Source organism: Phyllobates terribilis, unplaced genomic scaffold, assembly GCF_046119375.1.
Source record: "Phyllobates terribilis strain yellow unplaced genomic scaffold, ASM4611937v1 Scaffold_9__5_contigs__length_417890890, whole genome shotgun sequence".
Lineage (NCBI taxonomy): Eukaryota > Metazoa > Chordata > Amphibia > Anura > Dendrobatidae > Phyllobates > Phyllobates terribilis.
The window spans coordinates 156,229,211-156,257,148 of record NW_027362769.1 but is presented as its reverse complement, the minus strand read 5'-3'; the positions used below and the strand labels follow the sequence as shown (position 1 = coordinate 156,257,148).

Below are 27,938 nucleotides of genomic sequence, written 5' to 3'. Positions count from 1 at the left end.
AGCAAAAGGTGGCTACTTTGAAGAACCCAGAATATAAGACATATTTTCAGTTGTTTCACACTTTTTTGTTAAGTATATAATTCCACATGTGTTAATTCATAGTTTTGATGCCTTCAGTGTGAATGTACAATTTTCAAAGTCATGAAAATACAGAAAAATCTTTAAATGAGAAGGTGTGTCCAAACTTTTGGTCTGTACTGTATGTCATACAAAATAGTTAATAAATAACAGTTCGCACATGTCTACTTTACATCAGCACAATTTTGGAACCAACATTATTTTTTTGTTAGGAAGCTATAAGGGTTAAAAGTTGACCAGCGATTTCTCATTTTTCCAACAAAATTTACAAAAACATTTTTTCAGGGACCACATCACATTAGAAGAGACTTTGAGGGGCCTTTATGACAGAAAATACCCAAAAGTGATACCATTCTAAAAACTGCACTCCTCAAGGTGCTCAAAACCACATTCAAGAAGTTTATTAACCCTTCAGGTGTTTCGCAGGAATTTTTGGAATGTGGAAGAAAACAATGAACATTTAACTTTTTTTCACAAAAATGTTACTTTAGACCCAATTTGTTTATTTTCACAAGGGTAACAGGAAAAAATGGACTACACAATTTGTAGTGCAATTTCTCATGAGCGCGCTGATATCCCATATGTGAGGAAAACCACTGTTTGGGCGCACTGCAGGGTTCGGAAGGGAAGTAGCGCCATTAGACTTTTTGAATGTAAAATTTGTTTTAATAATTATTGGATGCAATGTTGCGTTTGGGGAGCCCCTGATGTGCCTAAACAGTGGAAACCCCCCACAAGTGACATCATTTTGGAAACTAGACCCCTTAGGGAACTTATCTAGATGTGTGGTGAGAACCTTGCACCCCCAGGTGCTTCACAGAAGTTTATAATATTGAGCTGTAAAAATACAATTTTCACATTTTTCCCACAAAAACGTTTTTCATCCCTTAATTTTGCATTATCATAACGGTAATAGGAAAAATTGCACCATGAAATTTGTTGTGCAATTTCTCCTGAGTGCGCCGATACCCCATATGTGGGGGAAAACCACTGCTTTGGTGTACGGCAGGGTTCGGAAGAGAAAGGAGCGCTATGTTGGCTGGGATAGGCAGCAGACGCCATGTCACATTTGAAGAGTCGCTGACATGCCAAAACAGCAGAAACCCCCACAAGTGACCCCATTTTGTAAACTACACCTCTCAAGGAATTCATCTAGGGAAGTAGTGAGTATTTTTTAATTTTTTAATTTATACCATTGGGCAGTGAAGAAAACAATTATATTTTTACCACAAAAAAATATTTTACCCTCAGATTTTACATTTTCACACAGGGCAATGGGTAAAAATGGTGCCGAAATGTGTCACACAATTTCTTCTAAAAGTGGCAATACCCCATATGTGGCTGTATCGTACCGCTCAGCCATACGGCGAGATCTGGGGGGGGACGGAGCGCTATTTGACAATTGGAGAACAAATTATTGTAGAATAGGCATTTGGATTTGGGAGCACAAAATTTTCTGAATTTCTTTTGGGGAGCAAGGGCCATTTCGCTTTTCCAGAGCCTTTCTGCTACCAGTAACTTGGAATATTTTTAACAGATGACGGACCTGAGTGGGGACTAGCTTTTTTTTAGGACTGAGTTGAAGCTTTTATTGGGAACATTTTACATAACATTTATCCGGCGCTCGAGGCTGAGCACTTACATCGGGGTTTCCATCTAAATTTCCAAGTGATGTAATTCAGATGAAACCCCTGCAGGATCCATTCACTGTAATGAGGCTGCAGAGTTACTCTGGACTCCGTCTGGCCTCTGTTTAGCGGTGTCCTTTTTTTCAGAAGTGCACAAAACTGTGGCCAACCGCACTTTCATGCACGCCTAAAACAAATGACACCGTGGGATCCCAGGCCAGACGGCATCCACAGTGGCCTATATCTGCCTCATTACAGGGAATCTTCCGTCATGGGTTCAGGCTGAATCACGTATTTCAGAGATTTACACGGAAACTCTGGTGTAAGTGCTCAGCGCAGAGCGCAGGATAAATGTGAGCAGAGCCTTACTGCGATCTTTGGGAGACATAATAAACAAATCAGTAGCAGGTGAAGAATTGTTTTTATTTATTTTTTACGCCGTTCCTCGTGCGGTATAAGTGATGAGATTACTTTATTCTTCGGGTCGGTGCGATTACAGAGATACCAGATTTATATCGGGTTTTTATGATTGACAGCTGTCACACACAGAGATGCTTTTTTTGGAAAACCTAGTTTTTGCATCGCCATATTTTGAGAACTATAATTTTTCCATATTTCGGCCCACAGAGTCATGTGACGGCTTGTTTTTAGCAGGACGAGTTGACATTTTTATTGGTACCATTTTTGGGTACGTGACATTTTTTGATCGCTTTCTATTCCGTTTTTTGGGAGGTAAAATTAACAAAAACAAACAATTCAGGAATTGTTTTTTGAGTTTTTTTTATGCCGTTCTGCGTGTGGTAAAAGTGATCAGGCAGCGTTATTCTTCGGGTCAGTACGTTTACAGCGATATTACACTTACTGTATATTTTTTTATGTTTTGGTGCTTTTACACCAGAGGTCCCCAACCGCCGGTCCGCGGACCAGGACCGGGCCGTTGGGGTTTTTCAGCCAGTCTGCGGGGAGAGGGGGCCCCTCCAGCTTCCAGCAGGGCCACCATCAGGGCATGACTGCCCTGACTCCAGTATGGGGCCCGGCCGGTAGGAGCCCCCTCGGAGCCCCCCTCTTGTGCGTCTCTCTCCTCATGGGGCCCCCGGCCGCATGCTAAGCGCCGGGTCCGGGACATCTTAGCGCTGCGCTGCTGCGGCAGCACCTTCATGATTCCCCTGACTTCCGGTCATGTGACGGCGCCGTCACATGGCCGGAAGTCAGGAGAACCTGGTGTCAGCGATTTGGACGAGCGCCAGGATTCTGCAGGGATCGCATGGGGGTAAGTATAACAAGTTTTATTTTTTTTTAAATACAATTAACTAGGAGTGGGGGGAATGGGAGATGCACATGGGGGGAGGGGAGAGATGAGAGATGCACATGGGGGGAGGGGAGAGATGAGAGATCCACATGGGGGGGAGGGTAGAGATGAGAGATGCACATGGGGGAGGGGAGAGATGAGAGATGCACATGGGGGAGGGGAGAGATGAGAGATCCACATGGGGGGGAGGGGAGAGATGAGAGATGCACATGGGGGAGGGGAGAGATGAGAGATGCACATGGGAGGGAGGGGAGAGATGAGAGATGCACATGGGAGGGAGGGGAGAGATGAGAGATGCACATGGGAGGGAGGGGAGAGATGAGAGATGCACATGGGAGGGAGGGGAGAGATGAGAGATGCACGGGGGGGTGAGAGATGCACGGGGGGGATGAGAGATGCATGGGGGGTGGATGAGAGATGCACGGGGGGTGGATGAGAGATGCACGGGGGGGATGAGAGATGCACGGGGGGTGAGAGATGCACGGGGGGGATGAGAGATGCACGGGGGGGATGAGAGATGCACGGAGGGGATGAGAGATGCACGGAGGGGATGAGAGATGAGAGATCCACATGGGGGGGAGGGGAGAGATGAGAGATGCACATGGGGGAGGGGAGAGATGAGAGATCCACATGGGGGGGAGGGGAGAGATGAGAGATGCACATGGGAGGGAGGGGAGAGATGAGAGATGCACATGGGGGGAGGGGAGAGATGAGAGATGCACATGGGAGGGAGGGGAGAGATGAGAGATGCACGGGGGGGTGAGAGATGCACGGGGGGGATGAGAGATGCACGGGGGGTGGATGAGAGATGCACGGGGGGTGGATGAGAGATGCACGGGGGGTGGATGAGAGATGCACGGGGGGGTGAGAGATGCACGGGGGGTGGATGAGAGATGCACGGGGGGTGGATGAGAGATGCACGGGGGGTGGATGAGAGATGCACGGGGGGTGGATGAGAGATGCACGGGGGGGATGAGAGATGCACGGGGGGGATGAGAGATGCACGGGGGGTGGATGAGAGATGCACGGGGGGTGGATGAGAGATGCACGGGGGGTGGATGAGAGATGCACGGGGGGTGGATGAGAGATGCACGGGGGGGTGAGAGATGCACGGGGGGGATGAGAGATGCACGGGGGGGATGAGAGATGCACGGAGGGGATGAGAGATGCACGGAGGGGATGGGAGATGCACGGGGGGTGGATGAGAGATGCACGGGGGGTGGATGAGAGATGCACGGGGGGGGATGAGAGATGCACGGAGGGGGATGAGAGATGCACGGAGGGGGATGAGAGATGCACGGAGGGGGATGAGAGATGCACGGGGGTGAGCTGCACATGGGGGGGTGAGAGATGCACATGGGGGGGTTATGTTTACATAACTTTGTTGCCTTATGAAGGGCGGGGGGGGCCCCCAAAAATTTCTTGCACAGGGGCCCACTACAGTCTGTGTCCGCCCCTGGGATGAAGTAAATGCAGCTGAACAGCAGCTGTCAGGACAGCTGCCCTGTCCTGCTGCAGGGCGTGATGGGGCCTCAGTGATGCGGCTCCTGGCACAGCACATTATGTGGGGCTCCTGGCATAGCTCCTGGCGGGGACCTGGTCTACACTATATGATAAGTATGCACTAAACTCCAAATCCCTCCATTACCCCGCCCCCATATGACCAAAGCCCCGCCCACCCCACCCCCTCCTTGCTGGGCCATGGAAAAATGATCTTGCTTCAAGCCGGTCCCTGGTGCAAAAAAGGTTGGGGACCACTGTTTTACACAATAAAACAATTTTATAGAAAAAATATTTTTTTGCATCGCTTTATTCTGAGAGCTATAACTTTTTTATTTTTCGGCTGATGGAGCTGTATGGCGGCTTTTTTTTTGTGGAACAAGATGACGTTTTCAGCGGTACCATTTTTATTTCCATTTTGCTTTTTGATCGCATTTTTTTCCACTTTTTGTTTGGCGATATGATGAAAAAGCATAGTTTTTTGCTCCGTTTTTTATTTATTTTTATTACGGTGTGCACAGAAGGAGTTAATTAGTGTGACAGTTTTATAGATCGGGTTGTTTCAGACGCGGCGATACCAAATATGTGTACTTTTTTTGGTTTTGTATAAATATACGGATTTATTGGTTTAATATTTTATTTATTTATTTTTATTTATTTTGTGATTTTTTTTTTTAACAGTTTGAAAACATTTTTTAGACTTTTTTTTTAAATTTTTACTTAGTCCCTGTATGGGACATTAATTTTTATTTTTCTAATCACTGTTCTCATGCAATGCAATAGACATGTATTGCATTGCATGAGAGCTCTGTGCTGACAGTTTTACACTGTCTGTCTCCTGCTAGACTTCAGCTGCAGGCTGAGCCTAGCAGGACACCATATATGGCAGATCCGGAGGCGGTCATGTGACCTCCGGCTGCCATTGACTTGCATTGGACCGCATGGATTACACATCACTGTATATGTAGATGCGCAATCCACGCGTTCCAATGTGCGGATGCTACCCAGGTCTAGAGGAAAGGAGACTCTCCTCCGGACCCGGGTACCATAGAACCTGTGAAAAAAAGAATAAAATAAAAAATAAAGATTATATTTACCTTCTGACGGCCCCCGCTGCACTCATCCTTTCATGCTGGCATCTAGCAATGGACTGAAGGACCTGCGCTGATGTCATAGTCATGTGACGGGTCACGCGACGCTGACGTCAGCAGGTCCTTCAGTGTACCACTGCCGGCAAGGGAGAACGGAGGGAAGCAAGACTGTGGGGGCCATCAGAAGGTAAGTATAGATTTATTTTTTTTATTTTTAACCATTCTTTCGGTCACACTATATAAATCCATGCCTGTTGCGTGGATTTATATAGTGTGACCAAGTTGACAAGCACTTTCCAAGTGACGCTAAAATCGCTTGAAAAGCGCTTGTCAACCCGCACGCGGAAATGTAAGTGAAGAACGCTTCACATCCGCATGTCCCTGGCAGGAAAACGCATTTACAATCCACATGTACAATCCTCATGCGTTTTTTTCGGCCAGGGAGATGGAGAAACGCTCAGGAAAAAATCCTGAGCATTTCTGCATCGTGGGCACATAGAAAACACTTCGGCCAACATAAGAATAAAAATAATCACGAGCGAGGGGTGTGGAGGAACCACAACTCACACCCCCTAATCGTGAAACGCAAATTGCTAACTCAAAAATAGATGTAAAAACACAAGAGCAACTGAGTATATAGCATATAAAAAGAAACTTTATTAGAAGAAATATAAATGTACAGTAATATCACAATAATGAATGAATAAATACAAGGGAAACAGTACAGAACGGCGGGGGCATCTAGCAGCTAGCCATAGCTATGCAAGAAAAATGGAAGGTAAGGGAAAAGAAAAAAGATATAATAACAAGAAAAAAAGGAAAAAGGGAGGAGCAATCCAGGACAGCATGTGCACAAAGTGGCAAGGGAGGGGATGCGTCTATGAGAAAAGTCTCAAATGGTAAATAGTAATGGACATATGTCCCATTATTCCCCCTGATGGGGGCAGAGTAGATAGAGATCATAATACATGATGCACTAACCCATCCGAGCCACAGGGGAGCACTAAATGGAATAATATAAGATAGAATCAAAAAGGGGGGGAGAAGACAAGGGGGCGGCCCAAAAGCAGCATGTGCACAAAGTGACAGAAAGAGGGAGGCATCTATAGAGAGAAATCATACATGAGGTAGCGATAAATGTATGCCTCTTGATAAAGCTTCTCTGCGAAACGTGCGTCGAGGCCCGTTTGGTCTTATTTTGGGCTGCCCCTGCTGTGCTCCTTGATCCCTTTCCTAGTGGCCTTCAGTGGCTTTGATTGGTGAGTGCACTTTCATACTATGGTCCTTATTTACTCTGCCCTGCTTTCTTGTTATTATATCTTTTTTCTTTTCCCTTACCTTCCATTTTTCTTGCATAGCTATGGCTAGCTGCTAGATGCCCCCGCCGTTCTGTACTGTTTCCCTTGTATTTATTCATTCATTATTGTGATATTACTGTACATTTATATTTCTTCTAATAAAGTTTCTTTTTATATGCTATATACTCAGTTGCTCTTGTGTTTTTACATCGTGGGCACATAGCCTAAATGTACAATTTTCATAGTCAAGAAAATACAGATAAATCTTTAAATGAGAAGGTGTGTCCAAACTTTTGGTTTGTACTGTATATACACATATATAGTGAAAGTATTTTGAAAATATATGTAAATATATATATATATAAATTTTATTTATATTTTTAAAATATTTTTACTATATATATATATAGAGAGAGAGAGAGAGAGAGAGAGAGAGAGAGAGAGAGAGAGAGAATATTTTAAAAATATATTTTTAAAAACAGAATTATATATAGTCTGTGGGCCAATTTTGTAAAAAAACAAATATTCGTATAGGAATTTCTAGACCGATCCGATGCTCAAGGGCATAAAAGGACACGGGGAGGGTTCATTTTCATGACAATGCATAGAAAGAAAATAGATTTTAAAAAAAATTGCGCACCTGATAATAATTTCTTGCATCCCCCCCCTTTTAAATAATATAATATTCTAATAGCAAAGTGAGCTTATCTTCATTAGTATAATTGTAAGATATTGCTTTCAACTTTCCTTTAAAGCTAATGAGCTGCATTAATCCAGGTTCATTTTTATAAGCCTCGTGGGTCCCAACGTACAGGACAGCCATTCTTTTTTTTTTTTTTTTTTTTGAAAGCAATAAATTAAAAGGGAGATCCGGGATGCCTTAAGTGCAAGACGACCATCAGACCTATGGTAATACAGCTGCCATGTACTTTAATTAAACCTTGTTAGCATAACAACTAATATTCCTGCATAACATCCTTCGTTTTTAAAATACAGTAAGTACGCTAATCACACAGTCTCTTGCAACAGATTTTTTTTTTTTTGCACTCAATGTGTCACTACAGGTTTAAAAAATAAAATAAAAGTATATATAAAAAATATATCATAGTAGTAAAAAAAAAAAAAAAATGCAATCTCTTTTGAGCCTATACCTGAAACCGATGCCTCCTGACAATATCGGGCCTTTTGCAGAATTTCTGCAATTTTTTCAAAAGCTGTTCAGGTGTCGAATACAGATATTCCGCTGCAGGAAAAAACAGATACATTTTTAATGAAACAAAGACCTCAAAGCACACACTCGATATTAGTCACTTTACTAATTAAAAATGCATATTGCTCTGTGCCGTCTCGTGTTTTACATTATTTAAGCCTGATTTTTATGAAGTTACCTTCCACTCGCAAAAAAGGATGTTTAATGTTAAATAAGACAGTGTACTCGTTCTGTTTAGACATCTCCTCGGGGTGATTAAAATACATTATTCTAATGTAACACAATGCAAAGGGGGAGAGGGATACTTTTGTAGATTAGGATCGCGATGCCGCAGAACAATTTTTTTTTTTGCTTATATCTTTTAACTGTATCAATCATAAACTTATTCTCTCTCTATAATCCATCCATTTCTGTTCTGGAAATATTTACCTATATACGTGTGCGTGTAAACGGCGCGCAGCCATCTGCGGATGTATGTATACATCCAATCGCAATAAGGTCCATGTCAGCCCGCTATGTGCTATTCCGCCCGAGACTAATGCAAAAAAAAAAAAACTTTGAAATCATCCTTTTATTTTGCTATTGTGAGAGAACAGATGGTATGTATAAACGCAGTCTAATGTATTGTATCACTTTTTTTTTTTTTCTACATTAACATGACGGTTTTTGCCAAATAAACAAATGCTCTTGCGTAACTTTCCCAGTTTTCAGACTTTAAAAAGATGGATGTGGATGAAGAGAGTGATGTGCCTACCTGGGAAGATCTCGGGGTACACCAAAGCTTTGGGGCACAGAGGATAACAGCCACAATGCACGGCTTCTAAGCTGGAATAAGAGAGAAGACGTGGGATCCGTTACTCTCAAGTACTTACTGACTTATTTACTGACAGGTCAGCCCAGATCCTCCATCGTTTGGATACGTTACGACATGAAAGCATCTCGCTTTATCCTTCAGAAATCCCTTCTCCCGGTAAGAAACGCTGGGAGAACATTTTATGGATTATGTCTGAGTTATATATATAACAGAACATGTAGCATATGTTTGCTCGATGAATAAATCAAATCAGAGAACTGCTGTGTGTCTCTTTTTTTTTTTTTTTGGTCCTTTAAATGCTGCTCAACACATTTTTGTAATCACCAAATAAACACATGAAACAACACGGGGAAAGTATGGACAGATTTCCTTAATCATTCTGCAGAAAATAAGGATGTTCATTTGCAACGTATGGTCGGACGTTACAAAACAGATTCTCCGCTGCTGCAATGCGCATAATTCTCGGCAATCCTGTTAAGAGCCATTTAAATGTAGTTCTGACTACGTCCGCTTTTATGCTTATGTGGGAAAAACGGGTCTGAAACGGAGGTTTCTTTTGTTTTTGGGGGGTGCATTTTTCACTTTTTTAGTTTTGCATTTTTTTCTTTTTGAATTGGTAACGTTTTCACTTTTCAGACATTTAGTTTTTTCTTGCTTTTGGTTGTGCAATTTTTTTCCTTTTATTTTTTGCTGGGTGAGTCTTTTTTCCTTTTCTTTTCTTTTGGGTTGTGAATTTTTTTCCTTTTATTTTTTGCTAGGTGAGTCTTTTTTCCTTTTTTTTTCTTTTGGGTTGTGCAATTTTTTTCCTTTTATTTTTTGCTGGGTGAGTCTTTTTTTCCTTTTTTTTTCTTTTGGGTTGTGAATTTTTTTCCTTTTACCTTTTGACTTGTTACTTATTTACCTTCTATATTTTGTTGACGGGTTCTTTATACTTTTTTTTTTAGATTGAGAATTTTTTTTTCCTTTTAATCTTTTGACTTCTTACTTATTTACCTTCTATATTTTGTTGGTCGGGTCATATTACTTTTTTTTCTTTAGATTTGTGTATTTTTTTTTTTTTTACTTTTTTTCTCTTTTGAGTTATTCATCTCTTACCCTTTATTTTTTGGTGGGAGGGTATTATTTACTTATTTTCTTTTGGATGCTGCATATTATCTTTTCTTTTTTTTTTCTTTTGGGTTATTCATTTTTTGGCGGGGATTGGGCTTTTGTTCCAACTTTTTTTTGGCTTTTGGATTGTGGATTATTTTTTTTTCTTTTAAGTTGCTCATTTTTTACTTTTTTTTTTTTTTAGGGTTGAGTGGGCCTTTTCTTTTTTCTATTTTATTTTTTGGGGTCGTGCATTTATTTGAAGGTGCATTTTTCTTTAAACTTACATTTTTACATTGGGCTTGAAATTCACGTTAGATTTAGTTACCGCCTTAAAAAAAATGACCATGCCATGCACTGAAGCTTTGTCTTACTATATAATGACAAGAAACTGACATGTCCGTAGCATGTAAAAATATACTTTTATTTTTGTTGGCTTGTAAAAAACCTAAGTGAAATTCAAAACAGGTCTTTAACTATGTTTATGTAAAATGGTTTTGAAATTCGGCCAAATAGGTTGACCATGGAAGGAATTGGGATTTCGAAACTTTATTTTTTTCTTTTACTGCTTTCTCTTTCAATACTATTTGAGGTCATACTTGCATTTTTATTTCTGCTTATTTTTAGTGACACGATACATACACTTTTTTCTGACTGTGACTTTATTATTTTATATAACTGTCATATGTCAAATTAGACAATGTAAATAACGTTCCTCCTTCCATTGTAGGATATGAGTTTCTAATTTTTCATGATCTTCTTATATAAAGTTGTAATTTACTCCTACCAAAAAGGTTACTCAATGTGGTTTAGATTGTTTTAAGACATTTTCTTGTGGTCTTGTTATATTTTTACAGTCTATTCATCAATAATAAGGCTGATATGTTTCTTAGTAAACCCAAATGTCAAGGTCATTCGTAAGCATGGGGGTGTCTAAAGGAAACTGTGTTAAAGCAACTCTCCACTCTGAGACATAAATATGACTATACATTTCCCATTTATAATCATGACACTTGGTATCCTCTGTTCCGCATTCGCTAAACCCCCCTCCCCCTTAGTTCGGCAGTCCTTCTCGTTTCCAAAATGGTCACACCATGAGCATGAGGAGCACTGTGGAAAGGCTAAACTACTCCTCTCCATGTCTGTCCATTGGTAAGGGATGAATCAACCCTGATGACAAAAGTTAAAAGTTCATCCCACGGCAGGGAAAATGCAGGGGAAGTGTGGAAGACTTTCCTAAATGTTCGCCATGCCTTTGGCGTGGCCATTTTGGAGAAGAGGTGAACATAGCACCAAACTGGAGAATAGAGGGCACCACGTATCGTGACAAAGTTACAGTACTTTCAGATTTGTGGGTAGAGAATCGCTTTGAAAACAATTTTACCCAAAATAAAGGACGATATTTTAAAATGATCGTAGACTAGAAGAATTTTCCAAAATTTTGCTTTAATATTGGAAATCAGTCAATACGTTAAATTTAGGTGGCTACTTTGAAGAACCTAGAATATAAGACATATTTTCAGTTGTTTCACACTTTTTTGTTAAGTATATAATTCCACATATGTTAATTCATAGTTTTGATGCCTTCAGTGTGAATTTACAATTTTCATAGTCATGAAAATACAGAAAAATCTTTAAATGAGAAGGTGTGTCCAAACTTTTGTTCTGTACTGTATGTATCACAAAGATGGTTGTCGTGTGTGATGTAATCCTGGAATGTTCTAGTGCACGTAAGCACTAAGAGGATTGTTTGGTGCATCCGGGACCAGGTTTTACGGGCAACCTGAGAGACGGGTGGGTCTGGTTGCCCACATACCTCACCTCTGGGTGTGGTTAACTAGTTAAAATGGAGACCGTTGTTTGGCACATGGTCTGTGTATGAAGGGAGAAGGCCTCCCGTGTGTTGCTACCTCCAGAATTGCCAGTGTACTTGATGTTATCCAGCCTGTGTGACCACAGGACTGGCTAACCAGAGACTTTGACTAAAGGACTGTTTTCTTTGTTTTGCCTGCACTGAAGGCAGTTTGTTTTCCTTTTGCTTCTGGACGGTTTATGAGGTAATAAACCGACATGAACATTCAAATGGAAATGCTTCCTGTTTTGCCTCCCGACGCACGCAAGTGAGTAGAAACCCCACACATACAAATCCCATGGATCCCAGACTACTGTACTGTTCTTCTATATGACTTCAGCTTCACTATGATTGCATAGATCTAGAAGCATCAATAACTCGGTATCTTCCATTTCAATCTAGAAAACCTACTTTAACCTCAATAACTCCACCTTCTATTATCCCATGCACCATTGTTGGCCACTGGTATTGTTCTAGCAACTTATGAACATGTTAAGTGTAGTTTAGTGGATAGAGATGCAACCCAGGGAAATGGAGTCCGCGATATGCAATTTACTGCAACTGGAAGTCATGCTCGTGAGGAACACCTATGGTCAATACAATTATCTAATTAGATGATATTTATAAACACTAATTACATTTTGGGGTAAGCACAAATTAGGTGTAAATTCTCACTATATGTCCATAGTAAAGATACCAATATAGTCCAATTGTAAAAAAAAGGTATACAATGCAGAATATACAATATTTTTTCTTTTTTTTTTTCAGTATACCAATAGCCATGAGCTCGAGCACAAAAGGAAACTCTTGTGGAGCTTATTAGGTGAATGGAGCCGCCCTAACGAGACGTTTAGGAGGATGTTGATAGCTATTTCATGTGCTAAATGGAGGGCCATAGCATAATAAAATATGTTGCCATAAGCTATTTATATTGTCATAAGTAGAGATGGGAAACCCGAACTTAAAAGTTCGGGGTCCATACTGAACACTTAGTGTCCGGAGCAAAACTTTGAACACTGACTTCTCGAAGTTCCGGGAAAGTCCGGTCGAGAGTTTTAATGATTGGAGCTCTGGGGGGAGAGAGAGATTTTCCAGATCCAAAGTTCGGGTCTCCATTGTTTTCAATGGGGTTCAGGTCCAGGTTCAAGTTTGGGTACAGTTCTGGTACCCAAACCGAACTGTATACTAACGTTCAGATTGGGTACTAGAACTCGAACTTCCACGGGTCTGCTCATCCCTAGTCTGTTACGGGTGTGTCAGAGGTGACAGACAGTCGCCCTGCAATGGTTTGCAGGAGATCTCCACGTTTGCCAATGCAGACAGCTGCCTAGATAGGAGGCTGTGTTTAGGACCCAGCAACTATCTCCCTTTAGTCTGGGTGTATATATACCTGGTGTGTCTAGGTGGGCGTCGCCGGTTTTATTCATTTCTACTTGGAACTTGGCTGAAGCAGCATCATGTCCTCTCTGGAGTCTTGAGGCCGTGTCCCTGTTAGAGTTCTTCTAAAGCTAAATTCTTATTCCCCTGTGTTGTCTTACCTTTTTGTCTTTAGAGTGCTAGCAGAGGTTGACTAGTGCTCATCTCCTTCCTCCCCCAGCTACAGCCTTACACCAGGGATAGTAGGGAGAGGAACGTGATCGGCGACAACTGCAGAGGCTGTATAGGGATGTTAGGGGGAGACAGGGTGACGCTAGTCCAGATTAGGAGGTCACCTCTTCCCCCTTTCCCTAGTGTCTGGGCTCCCTTTCCCCTATGTGTTGCACTCACACCTGGCGTGACATAGTCATAGGCTATGACTTCACAAAAATGGTTTTCACTTCAAATGGTTTCAGATCGAAGCAAACAGGAACAGTTTGAGGGACAAAACTATATGAAAATAACTTTATATCTAGCTATCATCTATAACTGTGATCAAAGGTGGATTATCCCATGGCAGTGCCACATGACCCTTTGTCATGCCCAGACTCTGAGAAACTAATGAGCCATGAGTGACCAATGTTACTCACCTGCCCCAGCTCCATGCCGGGCCTTGCTTCCTTCTCCATTGGCAGCCTCCCCTTGCAGAAGTCCCCGCCGGGGTTCTTAGGTAACCTGGAAAACTCCTCTAACATCATCACCCTAGGCCTTTTAATGCTGGATAGGGCACAACAGGTATTTGGGTATTAAGTAGCATTGTCCAAAGTTCCCTCAATTTCTTTAGGAGATTGCCTCCACTTCAATTATCTCAGCTCCAGACAGGTGTCTTCTCTAACTAGAATCATTTTCAAGCTAAGTCCAGCTTACTAGGTGTTGTTCACATATCACTCAGCAAGCAAGTTATCAACTCATCCCAACTGTTCTCACCTGGCCTCTGCATAAAGGTAATGAATGTCTTCAAGCATATTTCCAGCTTGCCTATACTTCAGCGCTATCCTGCTGTTAACCATTTCCTTGCTACAAGTCCCAATATGCATGCATTGCTGCAATTAACCATGGTTGGAAGATACCAGACTACATTTACTCCACCCTTACTGGAAGATACAAGTTTTCCATATATACAGTTACTATTCCCGGGTGTATCTGCACCTTCATCTGGTGGTACCTGTTCCACTTCTCTGTCACCCTGTATACCCTGTTGTCCTTGGTCCTAGCTGACAAACGCGTCTACTGTCAAAACCCGCTCTGCTGCACCATCACCTTAGGTCCGTGCTGCTCACCCAAACCTACAGGTTAGCACCGAGTCCATAACTGCCAGCAGATCATGACCCCGTTTGGAGGTGATTTTGGACACTTGCCACAAGGGTCTATTTCTCATAGGAAGATTCCCAAATAACCTGTCTGATGATATTTCCTGTGTATACAATGATAGTAAAGAATATGATGCAATCAAAAGTGTACATGAATATGTATAAATGAAAGCTGGGCCTCCTTATGATTTCCTAAGGGGGACCCAAGACTTACATTTCCTATGATGATTTGTATGCATGGCAATCTTGGACAAGACTCCAAAATCTGTCTGGAAAGATAGCCGAGGCCTTTGCTGCTGGGACACCGGTCATTGTATAAAGGTTTTGTTGACTGGATAACAAATAATCTAAAATCCTAAAATAGATACTAGAGGACAATATGTAAATTAGCAAGTTGTTATCTCTAGAAAATACTTCTGGGTAACCCCTTATATAATGAGCATTCCCAGAAGTCAATTCTTCTAATTACAGAAGGTTTCTCAGCACTACACCTATGTGAGCCTTATTCCTTAGCTGGAGGAACAGGGGCTGGGAATGTGTCATGGCTGACTGACGAGGTCCAGGACTGAATTTATAGCCTGAGTCTCTCGAATGCCAATTTTCCTAACCACCCTACCTATGTCTCATGTTCTATTTATCTGAGAGCAATCAGGGCTGGATAAACTCCAGGAGACAGGTCTCCTAAAATGCAACTGCTGGCGCCTAATTCATTTCTATTTATTCCCTGTACTGTAATTGCATGTAATCATTAAGGGTATATGGAGCACTATGCGTCATCGTAAAAAGCACATAACCTTGTGTATATATACTCCTGCAATCTGTTGGCTTAAGAAATGCATGGCATCTTCATAAATATTAAAGACAATTTAATATATGGCATAATTCATCATATAACAGGTACCGCTCTGATCTCAGACAAGAGTGCGCCACCGTGCAACTTTGAATTCTTTTTGGTCCTGTAGAAGTCGCAAAGAAAACGTGGGACACGAGGGATCAAGTGATTTTGTATTTGTTGCAAAATGCCCATCAAGGTTGGATTTCTTTCCATGGTCACTCTTGACTTTCACTTTCAGACTTTAAAAGTTGTGCTAATTCTGCAATTTCACCATGATAAAGTGTCACGGGTGCCATTTTGGTTAATTACTAAATACACTGATCAGGCAGAACAAGACCACCGACAGGTGAAGGGAATAACAAGTATTATGCGGACGCCTTTAAGAGTGGGATTAGCAGCAAGTGAACTGTCAGTTCTTGACATTGATCAGTTTGAAGTAGGGAAGATGGTCATGTGTACGGATATAGGCCAAAATTGTGATGGCTAGATAACTGGGTAAGAACTTCTCCAAAACTGCAGGTGTTGTTGGATGTAACCAGTCAATGTTGAATGTTGTGGGATGTTCACAGTATATGGTGGGTCTTGTGGGGTGTTCACAGTATATGGTGGGTCTTGTGGGGTGTTCACAGTATATGGTGGGTCTTGTGGGGTGTTCACAGTATATGGTGGGTCTTGTGGGGTGTTCACAGTATATGGTGGGTCTTGTGGGGTGTTCCCATTATTGGGGGGGGGGTCTTGTGGGGTGTTCATAGTATATGGTGGGTCTTGTGGGGTGTTCACAGTTTATGGTGGGTCTTGTAGGGTGTTCACAGTTTATGGTGGGTCTTGTGGGGTGTACCCATTATAGCGGGGGGTGTTCACAATTTATGGTGGGTCTTGTGGGGTGTTCACAGTATATGGTAGGTCTTGTGGGGTGTTCCAATTATAGGGGGGGTGTTCACAGTATATGGTGGGCCTTGTGGGGTGTTCACAGTATATGGTGGGTCTTGTGGGGTGCTCTCATTATAGGGGGAGTGTTCACAGTATATGGTGGGCCTTGTGGTGTGTTCAAAGATTATGGTGGGTCTTGTGGGGTGTTCACAGTATATGGTGGGTCTTGTGGGGTGTTCACAGTTTATGGTGGGTCTTGTGGGGTGTTCACAGTATATGGTGGGTCTTGTAGGGTGTTCCCAGTTTACAGTAATTAGTAGCTACCAAAAATGTCCAAGGAGGGACAAGTGGTGAACAGGCAATAGGGTAACGGGAGCCCACGGCTCATTAATGTAAATGGAGCATAAAGTTAACCCATCTGTTTCGATCACACAGAGGAGCTACTGCAGTACAAATTGCTGGAGAAGGTCCTGCTGACAATGATAGAAAGGTGTATGAAGCTGTGTAACTGCAGACCGGTCAGAGTGTCCATGCTGTCCGCTATCCACCACCAAAAGTGCCAATAATCTGCGCGTGAGCATCAGAACTCTGACATGGAGTAGGGATGAGCAGGTTAGGCAAAATTTGATTTAGTCTTGTGTGCGCGTTTTTCAGGAATTTTGATTCACAGAGAGGTTATTCTCCATGAATATAATGTCCCTTATTATGGTCTAGGTCCTCTCCAGACACCAGAGCATAATAAATGTGATATATAAAGAATCTTACCGCTCTTTTCTCCGTCCCCTCTGCTCCTCACCATTCCCTGTCCGGTCCTCACCATATCTTCTGGTCACCGCTGCTCGCCCTGAAATCCCTGGGCCTCTCATGTTGCTCCAGGAGGGTTAGGAGCAAGTACCCAAAAGGTCATGGTGTTATGACATCACGACGTGCACGGTGACCTTGCTTGAGCATTCACAGAACCGTCCCGGGTCGATAAGAAAATGCGACAAGGACTGGACTGGTGACGGTGAGGAGCAGAGGGGCTGGGAAGGTGAGTGGTAAGGTGAGAATATTTTTTTTTAAGCTTTTTGATAGCCCTTCTCAGCTCAAAAAAAGGAGGCCAACTAGATCCACATAGAAGTGAATTACAAAAAAAATCTGCATTTGGACGAATGCATATATTTGTAAAATTCAATTCCACTCGAATATATTTGCCCATCTGTACCATGGATCAATGGCGATTGGAGGCCTTGTGTGATGAATCACGTTTCTTTATCATGCAGATGGCTGAGTAAGTGTACCTCACTTACCTGAAGAAGAGATAAGGCCAAGATGCACTATGGGAAGAAGGCAACACTTTGAAGGCAGTGTGGGCCATGTTCTGCTTGGTTCCTGTTGACATGGCCTCCAAACTCCCCAGATCGGAATCAAATCAAGCCGGAACCCATCCATGGAGGCCTCCACTTTCAACTTACAGGACGAAATAGATCTGTAGGTATTATCTTGGTGGCAGTTACAACAGGACACCATCAAAGATCTTGTGTAGGCCACCACACCACATTGAGTCAGAGCTGTTTTGGTCGTACTTGTTCACACTTGACTTGTTTGGAGGTACTGGTCAGTCTTTTTGATATCTGTAGTACACTCCCTCTGACTGAGCACTCGCCCCATTAGCCTAAGGCGTTTTTAATTAGAGCTGGATCCTACCTAACCTTAAAATTATAGGCTTTTAGCCCAGGCGAGACATATTAGGTTAGGGTCCCAACAAATGGGTATGTCTTGCCGCTGGCTATTGGGCTCTCACGAATAGGCAAATTTGTGAGCTAAGTATCTTTGTAGCATCGGCATCTCTGTCCCCTGCTAGGCAGAGACGCCATTCCCCTCACCTCTCTGCTCCGTGCCCGGCGTCCTCCTCCCGCGCTGCTGGCAGTGCGCGCTGCTTCCCAGGCACTGTGCTTAGGGCGCGCGCGCGCTCCCTCTCTCTTAAAGGGGCCGCGCGCGCCATCCTAAGGAGTCCCCGGCCAATTGCCGGAGAATCTCCCATATATAAGGCACCTCCTCCAAAATGGAGGTGCCCGAGCAAAGTTGTTTGCACTGTGTCTTCCTGTGCTTCAGCCCTCAGGTCCCGCTGCTAGCCTGACTTCTCGTCCTGCCTGCCAGCCTGTTATCCGCCAGTTACCTGCCTGTTACCTGCCTTGGCTATCTGTCCGCTCACCTGGAAGCGTCTACCAGTTACCTGCCTGTTACCTGCCTTGGCTATCTGTCCGCTCACCTGGAAGCGTCTACCAGTTACCTGCCTGTTACCTGCCTTGGCTATCTGTCCGCTCACCTGGAAGCGTCTACCAGTTACCTGCCTGTTACCTGCCTTGTCTGTCAGACCGCTCACCTGGGAGCGTCCACCAGTTACCTACCTCGTCTGTCAGACCGCTCACCTGGGAGCCTCCACCAGTTACCTGCCTGTTACCTGCTGTCTCCGTCAGCCCGCTCACCTGGGAGCGCCCGCCAGTTACCTGTCAGTTATCCGCCTCGTCTGTCTGCCCGCTCACCTGGGAGTCACCCGCTTCCTTACAAGGACTTCCCCTTTATATTGCAGCTCAGAGGTTCCACCTCCCGACCCCGTTACAATCTTCATTTTTAACGTATTTTCTATATCAGTAATGTAGTTTTAATTTCATATATTTAATGTTTGCATATTATAGCGTTTCAGAATGCAGCTTATTTTTTTTTTAGCTTTATTAACTTGGTCGCTCACTGGTCTTGCTCTGTTTGGAGGTGGTGCTGGTCAGTCTTTTTGATATTTGTGGAGCTGTTTTGAGTTGACTTGCACAATATTAAGTAGTTTTAACATTATGGCTGTTTGGGTACAAATAAAGAAGTGATAGGTGGAGTGTAACGTGCTGTTATATGTCTGGAAAGTAAAGATTGTTGGCAATATTTGCAATAGTTGCAAAGTCGTGGGAGACCCAGCCAAAGTGATGCCGGTATAATGGCGATGGCAGCAAAAAGAGCAGCTGCAGGGAGATGCCATCTCCCTGCAGCTGCTCAGTACTATCACCTGTTTGCAAAAGAAGTAAAATCAGGAATTGCTTACACCGTATTTCCCGAACAGATAGGTGCAGTATGTTTTACCGCGATCAGCTGGTACGGTTATTCGGCATTACATTTGTGCTACAATTATCTCATTTATCCGAGTGCCGACACTTATTACTTGCTTATCTTCTGCTATGAAATAAAAAATCAGAGCGGAAAATAATCACCCAGTGTCTTTACGGAAGAGAAAAAAAAAAAAAAAAGAGCATTAACGGCCGCTTATCAGGGAGGCCGTAACATTGCGCTTTGGAAGGAGAAGTGTCAGGTTCAGCATCAAGTGGGTTAAACAGCAAATGGAGAACAGTTCATCTGTGCAATAAATGGCCATCAAATGACCTTTTTCATACCAATTAACAAATCATCTGCTAAATCTATGAATCTTAATATTCAGATCTATTCACTTCACTTCATACAATTTATCTGCAAATACTTATTGGACTTTTGATTCTAAATATAATTAGCTGATAATTTTGCTTGGCTGAATTACTTTTCTGGAGGGCCTACGAAGGCTCCGACTCGCATTATCTGGTAATAATGAATCAGATAGGTGATTTTTTTTTTTTTTCATTCTTTTTTTTTTTTGCTTCTTCCCCTGTAATGAGGATGAGACGCAGTTGTGACACCTGAATCTGGTAATAACACTAGACTGCTAATTATCGACAGGAATTTTTTTTTTTTTTATTATTTATTTTTTTAGATTTCATGTGTGCGGAAAAGGGGGGGAAAAAAAAATATATCCCTCATTATTACAGAATAAAAAAAAATAATTTAAAATTATAAGTGACACTGGAGGAGAGTAAATAAAATGGAGTGATTAAAACATTGCTGCTTTAAGGGTGTTTTTAATTAAATGCAAATGCTAATGTTGTCATACTTAGCGGACGGGATTAAAATTAGTTATTGTAGCTCATATTTTATGTTATGGCGTTCGGCGCTAAAAGGGGAAGAAAGAAAAAAAAAAAAAAAGATACAGACGTGAGATGTTTAAACCTAGAAATGGAGTCAGTCCGCAAGGTTTTCTGCATGCTCCATGGTCTTGGAGAACAAGGGACCCAATCGCCCCTTCCAAGCAGGGGATGGTGTTTAATATGGGGGCAGATCTATCCCTGATAGTCACTGATTGGCTAACTTAAAGGAAATCTGTTAGCAGTTTTTTTTTCTATTGAATCTGAGTGGCATAATGTAGGGGCAGAGACCCTCATTCCAGCAATGTATCACTTACTAGGCTGTGTGTTTTTGTTTCAATAATATCAGTCTTTTATCAGCAGGAGATTATCACTAAAGGATTAGTTGTCTCATGCCATATAGTATAACCACGCCCCCACCACTGATTGGCAGCTTTTTTCAAATATAAATTGTATACAGAAAGCGGCCAATCAGTGCTGTGGGTGTGGTTATACACAGCTCAGCATTCTGAGCTCTGCTAGATTTGCAGCATAAAAAACTGTGATTCTATCAGAACTACTGCACCCAGTAAACTACGTGACACATCGCTGGAATCAGGGTCTCTGCCCCTACATTATGCTGCTGTCAAGATTACATAGCAAAAGCCAGCTGACAGATTCCCTCTAAGCCCATCCCATATCCCAAACCAATTGTTAGGCCTTATACACATGGACTTATTATAATTCAGCTCAGGTTAACAGTTGGGTGGTGCCATACTATAGAAGTCTATGGGCCCACACTGTATCTCTGTAAGCTTCCAATTTCATATAGTTATGTGGGTTGTTTCTTTCCAGATTTTATTTATATGAAGACAAAAAGAAGAAAAAATAATGTCCAATCAGATTCAGCATTAAAGGGGTTTGTCCAGTACTGAGACGACCCCTTCTCAATCCATATGTTTCCCCCTTTTAAAATAACCACATTTATACTCACCTCTGATACGGCGCCGTTTCAGCGGTGTGTCTCTCCTGGCGATCGTGTACCAGTGTGATGTCACGTAAACCCTGCGGCTAATCAGTGGTCGCTTCACGCTCTCCATCTTCAGACAAATAACTTACATCCGAAGGAAATGAGAGAGAGTCAGCTCCGGATATAAGTGATTTGTCCAGAGGAAGATAGAGAGCATCAGCTCCGGATATAAGTGATTTGTCCAGAGGAAGATAGAGAGCATCAGCTCCGGATGTAAGTGATTTGTCCAGAGGAAGATAGAGAGCATCAGCTCCGGATATAAGTGATTTGTCCAGAGGAAGATAGAGAGCATCAGCTCCGGATGTAAGTGATTTGTCCAGAGGAAGATAGAGAGCATCAGCTCCGGATGTAAGTGATTTGTCCAGAGGAAGTGAGAGAGCATCAGCACCGGATGTAAGTGATTTGTCCAGAGGAAGTGAGAGAGCATCAGCTCCGGATGTAAGTGATTTGTCCGGAGGAAGGGAGAGAGCATCAGCTCCGGATGTAAGTGATTTGTCCGGAGGAAGGGAGAGAGCATCAGCTCCGGATGAAAGTGATTTGCCCGGAGGAAGGGAGAGAGCATCAGCTCCGGATGTAAGTGATTTGTCCGGAGGAAGGGAGAGAGCATCAGCTCTGGATGAAAGTGATTTGTCCGGAGGAAGGGAGAGAGCATCAGCTCCGGATGTAAGTGATTTGTCCAGAGGAAGGGAGAGAGCATCAGCTCCGGATGTAAGTGATTTGTCCGAAGGAAGTGAGAGAGCATGAGCTCCGGATGTAAGTGATTAGTCCGAAGAAAGGGAGAGAGCATCAGCTCCGGATGTAAGTGATTTGTCCAGAGGAAGGGAGAGAGCATCAGCTCCGGATGTAAGTGATTTGTCCGAAGGAAGTGAGAGAGCATCAGCACCGGATGTAAGTGATTAGTCCGAAGGAAGGGAGAGAGCATCAGCTCCGGATGTAAGTGATTTGTCCAGAGGAAGTGAGAGAGCATCAGCACAGGATGTAAGTGATTTGTCCAGAGGAAGTGAGAGAGCATGAGCTCCGGATGTAAGTGATTAGTCCGAAGGAAGGGAGAGAGCATCAGCTCCGGATGTAAGTGATTTGTCCAGAGGAAGTGAGAGAGCATCAGCACAGGATGTAAGTGATTTGTCCAGAGGAAGTGAGAGAGCATGAGCTCCGGATGTAAGTGATTAGTCCGAAGGAAGGGAGAGAGCATCAGCTCCGGATGTAAGTGATTTGTCCAGAGGAAGTGAGAGAGCATCAGCACAGGATGTAAGTGATTTGTCCAGAGGAAGTGAGAGAGCATGAGCTCCGGATGTAAGTGATTAGTCCGAAGGAAGGGAGAGAGCATCAGCTCCAGATGTAAGTGATTTGTCCAGAGGAAGTGAGAGAGCATCAGCACAGGATGTAAGTGATTTGTCCAGAGGAAGTGAGAGAGCATCAGCTCCGGATGTAAGTGATTTGTCCAGAGGAAGTGAGAGAGCATCAGCTCCGGATGTGATTTGTCCGGAGGAAATGAGAGAGCATCAGCACCGGATGTAAGTGATATGTCCAGAGGAGGGGAGAGTGAAGCCTCTGATTGGCCGCAGGGTTTATGTACGTCACATTGGTACGCGATCACTGAGAGACTGTGCTGATACCGTTGAAAGTGATGGATTTAGAAAGGTTTGTACCCAGTAGTGGACAACACCTTTAAGAGAAATTCTCCCCAAAGAATTGTCTGTAAGGAGGAATACCCCCTTAATATGGTGCCAAAAAGAAGCATCATAAAAAGGCACATGGTGTTGTAGGTTCATACTATGTACATACTAGCAATGAAGGGGGATGAAGCATGTGAAAAAATGGCAGATTATGGGTAGCAGAGTTAAGCAAAAAGATGCACAGGACCGGGGCCTACCTGCCACGTCAGTAGTCCTTGGTCACCGGAACGCTGTGAGCCTCCTATTAACTTACAACATCCCCGATGCCTCTTCTGATTCGTAACCCGGGTGCAACGTCGTTGTTGAGGTGGAACGCATGCATGACGTTGTGAAAATCCTACCAATCGAAGAGTCACCGGGGGTACAGGCAGGTGGGAGGAGGTTTACAAGTCTCTGGTCTGATGGTGATGAACTACTGATGTGGCAGCTAGACCAAGGCCCTGTGAATCATTTTGCTCACTATAATGATTTGTTTTCTATAGCCTTGACCATCTTCTGGCAATGGCACTTGTTAAAGGTGTGATATATTAGGCAGCAAGTTCTTGAAGTTGATGTTTTGGAAGCAGGAAAATGGGTAAGGCTCTGTGCAATTTTGGCAAGGGCAAAATTGTGATATCTAGATGTTTGGGTCAGAGCATTGCCAAACAGAAGTTATGGTTGTGATTTTCCAGTTTAGTACCTACCAAAAGTGGTCAAACGAAGGATAACCAGTGAACCAAACCACTGGTGTGTGGGGAGCGAAGGCTAGCCCATTTGGTCCAACCCCACAGAAGAGATACTTTGGCACAAACTGCTGACAAAGTTACTGCTGACTATGACACCAAGGTGTCAGGTCAAACAGAGCATCGCAGCTATGCCATCTCAGAATACCCTATCTTTGTCCATTGCCAAAAGTGGCTACAATGGGCAAGAAAGCATCCAAACTGGACCATGGTCTGATGAATCATGTCGTCTTTTCCATGTTAATGGTCGGGTGCGATTTTGTAATTTATCTGAGGATAAGATGGCATGAAGATGCACTATGGGAAGAAGCCAAGTTGGCGCAGGTAAGGTTCTTCTGGGAAATCTTGGGTCCTGGAATCATGTGAATGTGACATGTACCATCTACTTAAAAATTGCACATAACAAATACCCCCTTTCATGGCAGTATTTGTTCCCTAATGGGACTCTTTCAGCAGAATAATGTCCCTGCCACACTGCAAAAAGGGTTCAGAAATGTTCTGAGGAACATGGAACAGAAGAACATGAGAAAAAGTTCAAAGTGTTGCCTTGACTCCAAATTTCCCAGATCTCCATTCCACTTATCACAAGTAGAATGAGCTGGAAAAGTAAGTCTGATCCATGGAGACCCTAATCTGCTGCTAACGTCTTCCACAAGACACCTTCACAGGTCTCGTAGAGCCCATGTCTCCCGGATCAGAGCTGTTTAGGTGGCACGAAGAAGGACTGCACTTTTTAGGTAGGTGTTTTCAATGTTATGACCGATCGGTGTAAGTGGCGTTATAAAGGGCAACGCTATTCTTATTCCCAGTTACTCTTATTTCCATAAATTTACGCAGCACAGGGGGTCATCCGTGGGGAAAAATGTGATGCTGAGAAAGTTGATATTAGCTCAGAGGAAGGCTGCTGACCACCCAACTCTGGATAATATTCTAAACCAAAACTTGAGATGTGGCGTGTAGTAACTGCGAATTAGAAAAAAAAAAAAGGAAGAAAACTAATTGCACACTTTATTTTACTTTATTTGTGTAAAATTTTCCATCTGCTACATCTAAAGATGTCTAAACTGTTCGTATCAAACCTGCATTCAGCTGCCAGCTGTGCCCATTAAGGATTTCAAAACGCTGAGTAAATGAGGCGTCGTAAAAGCTGGTAGTGGAGGTCCATCTGCCCAGTACTGGTGGGATCCCCAATACCTGCTCTGTGCAGCACACATTACAATGGGAGTTTATTTATTTTTGCTAAACTTGAAGAATCTGGGAGCAGAATGGCTGCGGCTTCATCGTCAGGGCATGCAGACCTCCGGGCTTTACTAGTGGGCACGGATGTGATCATGTACAGTAATGCAGCACTCTTCTGTTACACGCAGGGCGTTAATAGGGAAGTGCATTATGTGTAATTCCTAAATATCAATTTATTACCTGCAGAGCTGGTGTCGCAATCTCTAAGCTGGTAAATCAAATGCACCACTGGTTTACTCTGGAGGGAACCTGTTGGACCCTGCCGGAGGCTGTTGGTGTCCAGAATGCGACAGATTCAGATTTGTTTTTAGCGGAAACCACAACGAAGAGATGTGTTGCGAGAATTCGATGTCACCATGTCTACCCTCCAATCAATCCAGACTTTTTCTTGCTTGCAGAAGAGGCAATAATAAAACTGGATTGTGCATAGCAACTTACCGAAACGGGACCTCAAACAGGAGACATTATTTTATTTCTGCATTTTTTACTAAATACCTGCATAGACGCTGATCCAGCGGCCACATCGGAAGTCCATGGTTGCCCAACCAGAGCCCTCCGAAACTCCTTCTACCTTCCGGCATCCTTGGTGGCTCTTCTAAATAGTAGGTCTGGTGCGACGTCATTGGTTCATCGCGCCGCAATGAAGATGTTGTCCCAGGCCTACTAATCAGAAGAGGTGGCGGAAATGCTGCAGGTAGGAGGAGGTTCATAGGTCTAGGGTCTGATGGTCACGGACCACCGATGTGGTCGCTAGACCAAGGTCCTGCAAATCATTTTGTTCAACTGTGAACAATACCGTTGCATCTTTTCCTAAGACTCTGCCTTCCTCTGCTGCTTCTCCTGACGACTATGTGTTCTCATTTCCTTTCGCAAAGTGTTGCATTGCTCTACTGTTAGCACTGTTGGGCAGTACCAGATTGCACAGGGGCGCACCTTATTAACAGGGGATTGGTAATACTCTTTTGCTGATTTAGTCCAACATTTCCAGGGCATATAAAAGATAAACTACCCAGCATTAGGGTAGAGTCACACGGCTGTATAAATAGAAGCAAGATTGGGATGAAGAGCATGGACTGGCTGGCAGCTCTCCCGAACAGAGAGTGAAAGCTGCATAGAAATACAAGCAGCTGTCATGCTCGGGTCGGGAGAGTTGCCAGCCAGTCTGTGCACTGTGTTCAGATTTCGCTCCGATTTATACGGCGTCTGACTCTGCCCTTAGAAAAAGACGTTCCAGCTCGGTTACTTGAATGGTTAATACAAATATTCGCAAATTGTCACATAAGATAGCAGATCATTTTGGGAACGTTGGATGCCCATAGATTCCCGATAGTAAGCTGTAAATTGATGTGCACTGCACCTTATAGATAATCATATGAAGGGGATCACATGAACTAAAAAAAAAAGCTATGAGCGATTCTCGTGACTCCTGGTCAGTCAGCCAAAGGGGATGCACTGTTTTATACACAGCACATGGTGTTTATGGTGTCCAATCCAGAGCAAGAAGATGTTATTAGGGATCAGAGCACAATGATAGTAATGGGTGACTGGGGAAAGTCATTGGAAATGGTAAAGAAATGGATGCAAGCAGCAATGAAAAAGCATCACTGGTAAAAGAGTAGTCCCAAAAAACCTGGTAATTGACAACAGCTGGACCAGGTAGATTGTATGCATACAGAAACCGTAACAATAAAGATGTCGAAATTTACCTAGGTCCAGTTAATGACACCGGCAGCCATCCAAACATTGCATTCATACATGCACCGTCTCCTACAAGATCGTCACAGTCCGCCCCTAACGCCGTTATCCATTATCAACCAACTATTTCCATCAGATTTATATCACTGATCAACATTTATCAAAACTGGAGTAATTTGCTCCAAATCTATAGAGCACTCACTTTAACTCCGCCAGTCCAGACTTATTAAATACTGCACCGTATTCATAAATGTGGTGCCAATGACACCAGCGCAGCACTGCAGCATACTTTCCAATAACCAATGCTTCAGGTGAAGTAATTCGGTGCAAAATTTTTGCGCAAATTGCGACTTTCATGCAAATTGAATCGGTACATCTCCCAATAGCAGAAAAGAGCAGGAGACCAAAGAGTGAAAGGTCACACCTTAGTGTAGAATCTGGTGCAAATTGCGACTCCTGCCTGTGCAAAAATAGTTACAACACAAATGTATTTGCTCTATATCATCTGTGACTTCTCTATAAATTGTGACATTTTCGTGACTTTTAAATATGTCCTACTTCAGGCCAAAAAGTGAATCGCGCTTCCTTTTCTCATCATTTTTACATTTTGGGGAATATACTAAAAACTGTTGTTGAAATTTGCATCGAAATATTGCAAACTGAGCAAAAATTGTGGCACAAAAGTAATGATAAATGTCCCTCGCTGCCCCTATCATTTTGAGCTTTGCCCCTGCAAACGTAATCGGAAAGGTCACTGCTTCCCACAATATCAGCATGTTCTTCACCTTCTGCTCTCATCATTATAAACCTCTGATCAGTTTCAGTGTTTTAACTCCACCTATTTCGTGAAGCTGCTCCCATATTGCGCATCCACGTCTTCATTTCCATATTTAAATGATTGGACAAGTCACTGCTTCCCACAAGATCTGCACAGTCTACTCCTGCTGCCAACAATCTTATCCCACAAGATCAGCACAGTCTACTCCTGCTGCCAACAATCTTATCCCACAAGATCTGCACAGTCTACTCCTGCTGCCAACAATCTTATCCCACAAGATCAGCACAGTCTACTCCTGCTGCCAACAATCTTATCACCTGATCAGCCTCACAGTCCTATCCTATATGACACTGCCCCATAACACACAATGCTGTCCTCAATGACATAGTCACATGATTCAACAGGTCACGGCCTCCCACAAAATCAGAACACTCCGCTCCTGCTGCTATCAATCTTATCACCTGATCAGCCTCACTGTTCTATCCCACATCATGACACTGCCCCATAACAACCAATGCTGTCCTCAATGACAGTCACATGATTCC

The 27,938-nt window shown here is 43.2% G+C and overlaps 1 protein-coding gene and 1 long non-coding RNA gene across 14 annotated transcripts in view; one reads left to right on the top strand and one right to left on the bottom strand.

Annotated features, from left to right (window-relative positions):
* The window catches only part of GTDC1 (glycosyltransferase like domain containing 1), a 471,831-nt gene that overhangs the window by 233,010 nt on the left and 210,883 nt on the right, over positions 1 to 27,938 (bottom strand). For 8 of the 13 annotated variants that reach the window (XR_012250686.1, XR_012250691.1, XR_012250692.1 and 5 more), the window contains 2 exons: positions 8,869 to 8,939; positions 8,056 to 8,147 (listed from right to left, as the gene is read on the bottom strand). The exons of 1 other annotated variant lie outside the window; for it this stretch is intronic. Coding sequence is in view for 5 of the 12 variants with exons in the window: in XM_073647239.1 (XP_073503340.1) it covers positions 8,056 to 8,147; positions 8,869 to 8,939 (163 nt within the window). In the remaining 7 variants the exon portion in view is untranslated. Of the gene's footprint in view, positions 1 to 8,055; positions 8,148 to 8,543; positions 8,650 to 8,868; positions 8,940 to 27,938 lie in introns of all 13 variants that reach the window. 4 more of the 13 variants (XR_012250688.1, XR_012250690.1, XR_012250689.1 and 1 more) reach the window with 1 other exon arrangement.
* On the top strand, positions 6,711 to 18,671 carry LOC141161816 (uncharacterized). Its single transcript, XR_012250693.1, has 4 exons — positions 6,711 to 6,865; positions 8,819 to 9,084; positions 17,563 to 17,770; positions 18,395 to 18,671. It is a non-coding gene; the product is annotated as an uncharacterized lncRNA (long non-coding RNA).